Genomic DNA, 11,318 nt, shown 5'->3' on the forward strand with positions numbered 1-11,318 from the left:
TATCCTGCCGAATCCTGAGTAATGCTAATTCTAGTCCATTCCTATCATCCTCTTCAATATGATTAACAATAATAGAGAACTCTCATGCCAAATATTGAAATATACAATCATTATCGTTAATTATGGATGAAATTATTAGATGACCTCATTTCCAAGTTCTCACAGTGATACTTCAAGCCTGTGATAAATAGTTTGATAAATTCGACTGAGTCACTGTCAACGTTCTAGAACCGTTCTAAAAACGGTTGAGACAAAAACACACATATTTTGTCACAACATCACGAGTTGTCAGCTTGATACCAAATAAAACTGTGTAGAATTTGACAACATATGTGTGTTTTTATCTCATTCAGTTTGATAAATAATAGCCTAATAGAGGACGAGAATATCGAATGTCCGATTTCAATGTACGGCAATCAATATTGCCATTAATACAAAATAATTGATGCACTTGAGTCTAATATTTTGAACGTCTTTAAATCGGCTAATAAATTTGAAAATGTTTTTCAGTTTTTGATATATATACATTATTATTCTGTGGAGAGGTCAACAAGAGTACATTATCACTTCTATCCATCTGCAATACCATTCATATTTACAAATTATCGAAACAAGAGAACAAAAGTTGGAAGAAAGTGATTATTTCACACAATAATGATGTGATAACATCCAAATCTAAGAACAATAAAGTAAATTACGCACCTTATGCAAGCATTTACAAGGCCATCCTCAGTTTTTTCCTCCAAGAGTTGCTGTAAAAAGCAAATCAGTATGTTAGATTTATGTAATTACCTGTTTTCACTAATCAAGCTTATTAAAGCTAACACTTCGTATTCAGTAATCCATTGTAAAAATGCTCTTGATGGAGATGATTAGAGTGCTTATTTTTAACATTTCAATTCTACTTTTGACAAAATAATTGACTGGTTATAGAGCTGAGATGTATCATTAGGATAGAATTATAACAGTCATGACATGCAAAGGTGTGGATATCAATTTGATTTCACTAATACCACCAAACACTTCGAAAATCAACTGCTTAGGAGTTACAAGTGGTAATCAATTTACAACACATAACAACGAATAAACGTTCGGAATGTTTTTTTATTTTTTTTTCACAAATCCGTACAGACTGGAACCTAACTGAAAATGTTCTTTCATGCGAAGAGGAAGAACGAGCCGCCCTGCCTTGAAATCACCTCCAATGAAACTCCACTGGCAAGAAACTTCGAATGTTTTTTCAAGCTAATAATAAGACATTATTATGGAGCATTCCATCTTCCAAAAAACTACATTAACTTCTATTCATGTATCAGTTCATGTATTTTGAATTTAACAGACGCTTATCATAAGGAAGCCCTGTAACATCTAAAATGATGTACTGTATCTTGGGAAAAAGAAACTGATGTTTGAAAAATAATATTTCTGGGTTCTGAGCATGGGGAAATTGGATATACACAACTTATGAAATCTTTTTGAAAATATTTCACAATTATAATTCTTGAACAACAATTATTGAATATTCACTTAAATTCCATACTTGGCAGTTTATTCCAGGAAATGAATGAACTTATTCAATAAATAATTTTATTTACATTTGAATCTAAATCACTGATTATGAAATTATTCATCCAAATGAAATCTGTCAATATTGAATTTCCAAGAATATGTGAAGAGGGTAAAATAACAGAGTAGCAAGGAAATTGATTTGTAAATATGTGAAAAACCAGAGGATAAAAATAAATTTGTAGATGATTAACATTGTAGAGTGAATATTGTTGTTGTGGAACTTTTTCATAATTGAAGAGACTCAATTTTTTGGCAAAAAATCCACTTTTTGACAAGTGGTTTTTTTAAGAATATCTTAAGTCTCTTCGATTAGCATTGAAATGATTTTCCAATAAGTCAACGAAATAAAATGTACGAGAAATTTAAACTATAATTTGAGAGACTATGATAGGAAAATATCGTTGTCAGGAGCAACATGTATTCAAGGAGTTGAGCAGCAACTTGTGTCCCTTCTTACTGCACTATAACTATTCGAGATATAGCTGGTCAACTTGGTGTATGTGCATGTGTGTGTGAGTCAAAAGCGATGGATAAACGTTCATTGAGGTAGAAGGAGAGGAGGTGGAAGGAGGGGGAGGAATCCTGGCCAGTGTTGAGCAACGCTGTCGGCCGCAGCGCGACGCGACATGCTGAAACGAAAATAGTGATACTGGCAAGAAGAGCAGCGAATCTCGACGTTATTAAACAAGAAGAACGGGCGGCAAAGTAAATACTGTATGCGAGAGAGATCAAGGCAAAAGGAAATTGACAATGCACGAGGACAAACACAGCGACGCGGAGGCGGAGGCTGCAGAACAAAGGCAGACGACAGAGAGTAAACAGAAAGCTATGTGAAATTGCAAGTTGAAGACAACTCTTTGCTAAGCCTGACACAAGTTTCATTAGACGAGATCCGAAATGAGCTTTACATGTTGACTCTGGCCCCCAGACATAACCTCAGCCCGACCAACCTCTGTGACAACGCTGTGTTATTGAGGAAATCCCGCCGCCTCCGTCTTCACCAGGCCCCGCCCACCCCCGGGGGCCGCAACAAACCCCAAAACATCCACCGCCCCCCCCTCACCTCCTTAACCACCGCAAACTCAAACTTAGGTAAGTGCGGCCCTGCAGTCGCTTACTGCCCCTCCCCCCCCCTCATCATCAACACAAATCTATTCCGAATACAAGTTTGGCTCCCACCAACAAAGTCAAGCTTCCCTATTGGAACACAACAGAAACTATCAGTGCAATAATAGGTTACGTTCTCTCAGTTTCCGACATTATTGACATTTTCCAGTGTTATATTCCAATTCATTTTTGCTTTTGAAATTCTACAAGAAACTTATTCAGTTTAAATTCTACAAAGCTTAACAGTTTTAAAACTGTACAAGACTTTATTACAATAGTGTTATGTTATAATAATAGACTATTATTATTTCTCAATTGATATGTTTTATAAATATTTAATTGAATTAGATGACACAATTCGTAGATTGGAAAATAATTTCAATTGAACTTCTTATCAATAGATGTATCATAATATTATTTACAACATAAATAATTAATCAATAAATTTCACAGAGCAGAACTGAAAGAATGTCAACCGTTGTACAGTATGAGATACAGGTTGGCAACGATAAATTACACCAAAAAGATGTGTTTTTATGCATATATAATCCTTTACTTGAAACAAAAAAATGAATAAATAGTATTATAAAAAATAATACAGTATACAAAGCATGTGATTACATGAACTGTTTTTCAATTGTTTACAATTACACAATAAAACATAATAATTGTTTTAAATTTGACTGGCTAATTTTTAGAGCTAAAAAACTGTGAATTGCCAAATTAAAGTATCAATACGAAATTCAATGGAGATATTATTTATTTGAAGAAGCAAAGTTATTGAATAAATTTATGGAAAATATTTTTGAACATAAGATCATTTCATCTTATTTATGTGATATTTCATTGAGCCTCAAGTGAGTGTATATAGTAAGGTAATTGGTCAATTTCATTTGAATCATTATACTGAGCCTCACCTGTTCACGGATAATGGATCATGAAAGAAATTGAAATTTGAAAAGATAAATTCTTCGTAGAGAGAGGTGATTCAAAGTTGATTTCTTATAAATTTTAGACTATTTCTAAAAATCTGTTTTTGAGTTTGCTGTTGTTGGTGATGATCACTGATAAGAAGAGACAAGAATACAGCTAGTACGAACAAGATATTTTATCTTGGTGATACCGGAGTACCGTCATTCAATTGAAGAAACTTCAATGACAAACACATTCGTACACATTATTACCACCTCGTACAAACGTAAATGAGTATACGGAATAAATTACCAAATTCCATTACACAAATTCCGAACAGAATTCACGTGTTTGTATCATTTGTGAGATAATAATTATGATGATAAGTAGACACTGGTCGTGTGTCTGTTGGTCAGACTCCTAGTGGCGGTGTTGGGTCCCGACCCATCCGGTTCTACAGCTTATTGTAGCCGACCCTCAATCTTAGGCAACCTTGACCTCAATAAATAGCAATATGCTGTTATAAATGTAACCAAATTCTCATAATTTCGACTGTGAAGGACTATGACGACCTCTTTCGGTGTCATTATCAAGTTTCATTTCGACATCCCAAATGCGTTTCTACTTTTTATAAGTGGATGGTTCAACAGGAGTAAAAACTGGATGAATATTTGACAAATTTGAAACTAGTTGTGATTAGATCCTAAAGTCAACAACAAAATCCGTAAAAACTTGTGTTGAAAAACCATCATTCTATATTGCTTCTTTCGGAGATGAAAAAAAACTTATATTATTATATTCTCTTCCTTGAAGGCGAATTATAAATTTCTAGTTTACAAGTTTACATAATGAATGAAGTGGATTTCCTTTCCTTGTGTTGACATGAAATCTATCGTATAGGAGTCACCAAGTATTTTCTAACGTCTTTCCTAATTAATTGTGAGATAATTCAAAAGTGAACCTACATAACCTACTTTTTAGACTAGTGTATAAATCAAAATTTAGGGAAGGAACAGTTTTGGGCTGTACCTGTTGGTACTTCCCCAATCATTTTAATGAATTGTGTTTTGTGTATCATTGAAAAGATAAATAATAGAAAATATCTAATAATATCAATATACTGTAGTAAGTATAAATTTCGAGGATCGTAATTTTTTCAACATTCATTTATTCATCAACAACATTAATTTAAATTCATTCACTATCAATCCGGATAACTGAAAAAAACTTCAATCACAAGTAACAATATTGAAGAATTGAAATTGATTTATTTCTTCTTCGTTTACAGAATACAATATTAATTGTGAAGAAGGCTCCTCTTATGGGCAAATGCCTGACTTTGAAAATTGAATGCATTTAAATTTTATAAATTTCGTCTTATGTATTGAAAAAGGATTTCATCAATATCTTTCATAATTCTCAATAATTTAATTAACCCGAGAATGGGAAAATCTATCCTAGAGAACTGAACTGTGAAATATCATATGTTCATTATTGGGGATGATGATTTTCATCAATTTTATTTCTTATTTTCAATTGCTGATAATTTTCAATATTTATGAAACTTTCCAGATTTCTGGAAAAAAGAGAATTGCAATCACTCGGATCATCTAAATGATGATTGCTCAGTACTCCTGTTGGACAAAAATAATCACTAAAGGGTTTATTGCACTGTGATGCCTGTACTAGGTAACTCTTCTATGCATGAGAACATCAGCGTCACATAATGCAGCAAGAGGTTCAACACTTCTTGGCTATCAATGTCTCAAATCAGATTTACTGTATCACACATTTATAGATATTTCTTTGAATTTAAATGTAGTATCTGACTATAACCAACGGGAAGCTTCGAATTCAATTACCGGGAGTTCACCTAAACCTGTGGGGGTCCCTTCATCTCTCATCATTTTCGGCTTTTATTACCCAGCTTGATTCTAAAATGTGCGATATTTGTGATACACCACTACCCAGCTTGAGAATGGAATTTGTGAATAGGCTTATGCTAGCTAGTTATCTATAGCAGTATTCGACAAAAGGGACCTGGTTCATGATAGTACTTTACGTAACAAGTCCGGTAACGATAACTTACCGCATAAGTATGATTGTTTCTGCCCGAAACGTAGTTGAGGGCAGAATTATCATACGAATGCGGTAAATACGTTACCGTACAAGTTACGTACAATATTTTTTGTCATACTTATCCGAGAAAGAATAATATTGCTGAGAAACAGAAACCATTACCTGCTGCTGCTCGAGCTACTGCATTCTATAAACATGACCTAGCCCGTAGCGCCTAGTTCATAACAGAAGATTCAAGTCGACGGTTTGGCATTTCTCTTAATGTTTAAATGTTTAAATGTTTATATGTTGCGCATTACACAGATGTGTGGAGAAGCCAGTCTATTACTGTATATGCTCAAATAAAATAATAATGGCCTAAATTATAAGATTTCAGATGAGTTCTTATAACTTGAATCTCCTTAAATGAGTTCTTCAATATTATTTGAGTTGGTATATTAATTACTCAGATGTTATTAGGACTCAGTAGAGTCCTAACATACTCGACTGTAAAGAGAACATAAATGATCTCTTTACAGTATAGTATGCTGTATTGAAAATCACATGTTTTCTTTTCTGCAAACAGCTGTTTACCGGCTTGATTTCATGGAAGTAAAACAGTTGAAATTGAATGACTATGACAAAAACATTATTTGAAGTACCTACTGTAAACTGTAAGGGTACGAACATAACGGTCAGGTTGATGTTTAACTTTCACCTTTCAGTTTAGGTGGCTCCGCGATTGACCTTCACAGATACATTGCAAAGCATAAGGCTAGGCACACACCAGTTAGTCAAGACAAGACAAGACACGTTTAGTCACAATACTTCACATAGTTGCTTATGAAGACATGTCTTATTGCAATGACTAATCGGTGTGTGTTGCTTCATAAGCAACATAATGGGCCATAAAGTTGAGCATTTGCTTATACTTCTAAAATATGGAGCATTTGCTTCATTTTCTATGAATAAACGTGAGCAAAACCTTTTGCTCATGCTCATCAAAAAAATAGTTTGAGCATTTGCTCAAAAGTAAAAGCTTTTGCTCAAAAATTGTATGAATAAACTTGAGCATTTGCTCAACTTTTAAAGCAAATGCTTCAAAAAAGGTGAGTCTAGTCTAGAGCAGCTTATCACCTTTTGCTCAAAGTAAAATGGCTCAACTAATTCGTATGAGGAAGAGAAAACTATACCAGATACGATCACAACCAATAGTTAAGAACTATAAAACTCTTTAGATTCAACCATGACATATATCACCATTATTCCTACAAAAGAATAAATACAAAATTTACCTGTTATAAAGATAGCCATCACAAAATAGGAAATAGGCATTTAAGAAGATGAGAGTGTAGACAATTATAATAAGGCTCTTGATATTATGAGAATATGCTGAAGATTATTATAGAGATGACATTTTTTCACGCTATTATTTCAAAATTCTAAACTCAACTAACCTAAAACTCTATTCATAAATAGAAAACAGAGCAGACGACGCAAACACAAGCGGTGCACCCTACTTGCATATTTAGCGCTTCCGTGAGCTATAAAAACAAAGTAAGGCTACAAAAGTGAATCAGCTGATGAAAAATCTTTAAAATACGTGAGCATTTGCTCCAGAGTTCAGGAGCATAAGGTAAGAGTATTAGGTAAAGCTTATTCATATCAAAATGAGCAAATGCTTTTGCTTCTACCTTTTGCTCATGAGCAAAACCTTATGCTCAATGCTTTTGCTCATGAGCATTTGCTCTGTTTTGAATCATATGGGCCATTGTGACTAATCGTGACTAGTCTTGTCTTGACTAACTGGTGAGTGCCTACCCTAAGAGTGAACAGAACAGCTGTTGATTCTCAATCGCGATCGAGCACAATGACATTCTGATGTTTCTGTTATTGCTAGCTGATAAGTGGCATCAATCTAAACTGAAAGCAAAACCGCGACCTACTCGTTCTGTTCGCACCTTCAAAGCAGGAGAAAGGCTCCCACACACTCTACACGTGGTTAGTACGGAGTAACTATGATTCAAGAGTGTCCAATCTGTGTAGCAGCTTATTCCTATCTTACATTAATTTCAAATTCCTATTAAATCATTCCCTGGCTCTAATAAAATACATTAAAAACCGACCTAAATGAACCATCTTCTAATGAATGATAATTGACCGAGCGAAGTGAGGTCTAAGATTCAAGTCGACGGTTTGGCATTTCTCTTAATGTTTAAATGTTTAAATGTTTATATGATGCGCATTACACAGATGTGTGGAGAAGCCAGTCTATTACTGTATTTGTATAAGGTTTATAGTTTCAATCGAAGACCTTAAAGAGGTATGTATCTTTAAGCTGGGTCACAGAATACTCCTAATTATAGGAGTTTTCTCTGGCTGGGTCTACACCAAAGTTATTAACAAAATGTTAATAACTTGATCCTTATAGATTCTATTAGATTGAACGGAAGTTGACAAACACACATCTTCAGCATGCGTATGATAAATTATGTTCAATCTAATATAATCTATAAGGATTGAGTTATTAACATTTTGTTAACTAGTAGTTCTGTGAACAGTAGACCTCACGCAGTATCCCCCAAGTACCTGATATAGCCAAACTATAGCCTTATGAAGATACAGCAATAGACTGGCTTCTCCACACATCTGTGTAATCACTTGTCAGCTGATTTATGATAAATAATTCTATAGTCTGATTTTTAATCTAATATTGGCGTATGAAGGAGGCTCCTTTTTCCTCTTTGAAAGATTATCCTTGAAAGGCAAAATTTCCAAAAACCTTGTATATACGTCTTACATTCTTAAATACGTCGACGCGCAATTAAAAAAGAAACATACCTAACAAATTTCATGAAAATCTATTACCGCGTTTTGCCGTAAATGCGCAACATATAAACATTTAAACATTCAAACATTTAAACATTTAAACATCAAGAGAAATGCCAACCGTCAACAATAACTTTGGTCTAATCGCAGCTTTAAGGTCTTTGGTTTCAATATTTTGTTTTGCAGTCATGGTATTATTATGCGTGCCAATTAGTATCAATATTCTCAAATAAAAAAAAACTAATTTAATAGGTGATTTAAAATAAACAAATGAACTAAATAATGCTGGAGAAATTATAATATTTTTGATTGTAAAAAAATTAATTTTCTTCAGATAGAAAGATTATCACGGAACTGGATGAATTATATCATATGGAATACAAATTCAAACGTGAACTGAGTTTGTTAACATTTAAAACAAGTGACATCAGGTACTTGTGGATGAGAATACTGCGTGAGGTCTACTGTTCACAGAACTACTAATATGATAAAGACTAATACGTAAATAGTAAAGTGTGCTGATACTGGTTGAGTCAGGATGGTGCTAATAAAGCAAGCTGAATGAAATGAAATGAAAAGTTCAGTGGAACCGGTTGTAAGCCAGTGGGACATATAGCATTACGCCCAGGCTCGGCTAATGTGTGTCAATGTCAGTTGTCAGTACATAGAGCAGATACATGATACAACCGTTCCATTAAAAAACGGGATCCACATTAACCAATAACATAAATCAAATCAACCAATGCTTGAACTAGTCAAGTAATCAAATCCAAACTCCAAATACTGATAAATGATTAAAGCCGAAACAACCAACTTCGTTGTCATTGAATTTGACAGAACTACAAATGAACCAAATGCCTGTAAAAATCGATAATTGATTTATGCTGTTTCTTGTAATAGTGATTTGAGTCTTAATGAGGACACATTAACTATGAGATTGTGTGAAATATGATTATCTTTACGAGACAGTAGTCCAGGCAATGAATGCTCAAAAAAGAGTATAGGAAAAAGTTTGGAAGACAATTTTTGACCCCGCAGTTCTGTTTAGGGTAGTGAGGAGGTAAACATATCAAAAGTCCCCACCCCTACCCCCTGTGCTAAGGGGGTGGGGGTGGTTCAAAGGTACCATTTTTTGGTCTCTCGCATAAACCTCGAAAATTATGCATTTTACAGACATGACAATTCCATAAGAAATTGAAGCTCACATAATTTCCTACAATATTGATCAAACAACTTTTTCTATATCTCTCTCACTTTTCGAGATATCCGCTCTAAAAGATGTGACATTTTTGAAAACACACATTTTCCTTCATTTTTTTGCTATTTTTGCTCTTATAACTTTTTGAATATCGATGGGAAAAATCCATGCTGTTCATAAGCTTATAGAGCATCAAATTCTATTCAATTCTATGTGCTATTTTACAAATTCATGCACATTTGGGGATGTGCGTAAATTTGTAAAATTACACATAAAATTGAAGAGAATTTGATGCTCTATAAAATTGGATTGAAAGCTGCTATTTTAACAATTTTACACTTTTAAGAGCGTATATCTCGAAAACTGTTGGAGATATCACAAATCACAACAGAACAAATATTGTAGAGAATTCATCAAGCTTTATTTCTGAATAGTTAGTTAGTCATGTCGGTTGAACACATTTTTCTCAAGATATGAGCGTGTAAGCAAAACATTAAAAAATGCAACTTTTAAACCACCCTCATCCCTTTAGCACAAGGGGTAGGGATGGGGACTTTTGATATGTTCACCCCCTAACTGGTCCTAACAAAGCTGCGAAGCCAAAAATTGTGTTCTATAAGCTTATGAACAGCATGGATTTTCCCATCGATATTCAATAAGAGCAGAAAAATGAAGGAAAATGTGTTTTTTCAAAAATGTCACATCTTTTAAAGCGGATATCTCGAAAAGTGAAAGAGATATAGAAAAAGTTGTTAGATAAATATTTTAGGGAATTATGTGAGCTTTAATTTCTTATGGAGTAGTAATGTCTTTAAAATGCATAATTTTCGAGTTATATGCGAGAAACCAAAAAATGGTACTTTAAACCACTCCCACCCCCTTAGCACAGGGGGTAGGGGTGGGGACTTTTGATATGTTTACCTCCTCACTACCCTAAACAGAACTGCGGGGTCAAAAATTGTCTTCCAAACTTTTCCCTCTATAACACTTCGTTGACTGGGCTACTGTTTCTATTTCATATTCTCAAATGCAATGAAAATTTAAAGAATGAATTAGATAACATTTCAATGATAAAGTTAGTACTGCTTCTGAAGCTTATTGAAATGAAGCTGCACAAGCCCAGTGGAAATAAAAAATTTCAGTTGTGAATATGCAATAAAAAACTGTATAAAGTAGCGTATAAGAAGCATAAAATTAATATTTGACTAGTCTATTGTTGGCAGTCATTTTAGAACATCATAACTCATTTCTAATTGAAAGCATTAGATAATTGGTTATTAGCTTCTACTGTCATCACGACTGTCATAAAATCATTGCACTTGAAACATCAACTATTTATGGTCTAAAATGATATGATCTTTTCATCTCCTAGAATAGTTTGTCATAGGTTTTCAATCTTACAATCTCTTCTCATATCTCTTGCAAATTATCTGATGATTGAGAGGTTCAATTTTTTCACAACAATAATATTTTTTCTCATTACCTGACAATAACGAAGTCAAGTTATATGAGTCAAAATGATAGCAACTTCCTCTCATGAATAAGTTCACTTCATAAACGACAAACATTTATGTGTATAAATAATAACTGATAATGAAATAGAAACAAGACTGGTTTTACCAAGAAGATGAGATTCGATAATATA

At 33.7% G+C, this 11,318-nt stretch overlaps 1 protein-coding gene across 1 annotated transcript in view; it reads right to left on the reverse strand.

The window, feature by feature from the left end:
• LOC111045964 (COBW domain-containing protein 1) overlaps positions 1–11,318 on the reverse strand; it is a 186,375-nt gene that overhangs the window by 66,603 nt on the left and 108,454 nt on the right. The window contains exon 6 of the mRNA XM_039421806.1: positions 703–752. Coding sequence (XP_039277740.1) covers positions 703–752 — 50 coding nt within the window. The remainder of the gene's footprint in view (positions 1–702; positions 753–11,318) is intronic.

The sequence above is a fragment of the Nilaparvata lugens genome, chromosome 2 (genome assembly GCF_014356525.2).
Source record: "Nilaparvata lugens isolate BPH chromosome 2, ASM1435652v1, whole genome shotgun sequence".
In the NCBI taxonomy this organism is placed as follows: Eukaryota; Metazoa; Arthropoda; class Insecta; order Hemiptera; family Delphacidae; genus Nilaparvata; species Nilaparvata lugens.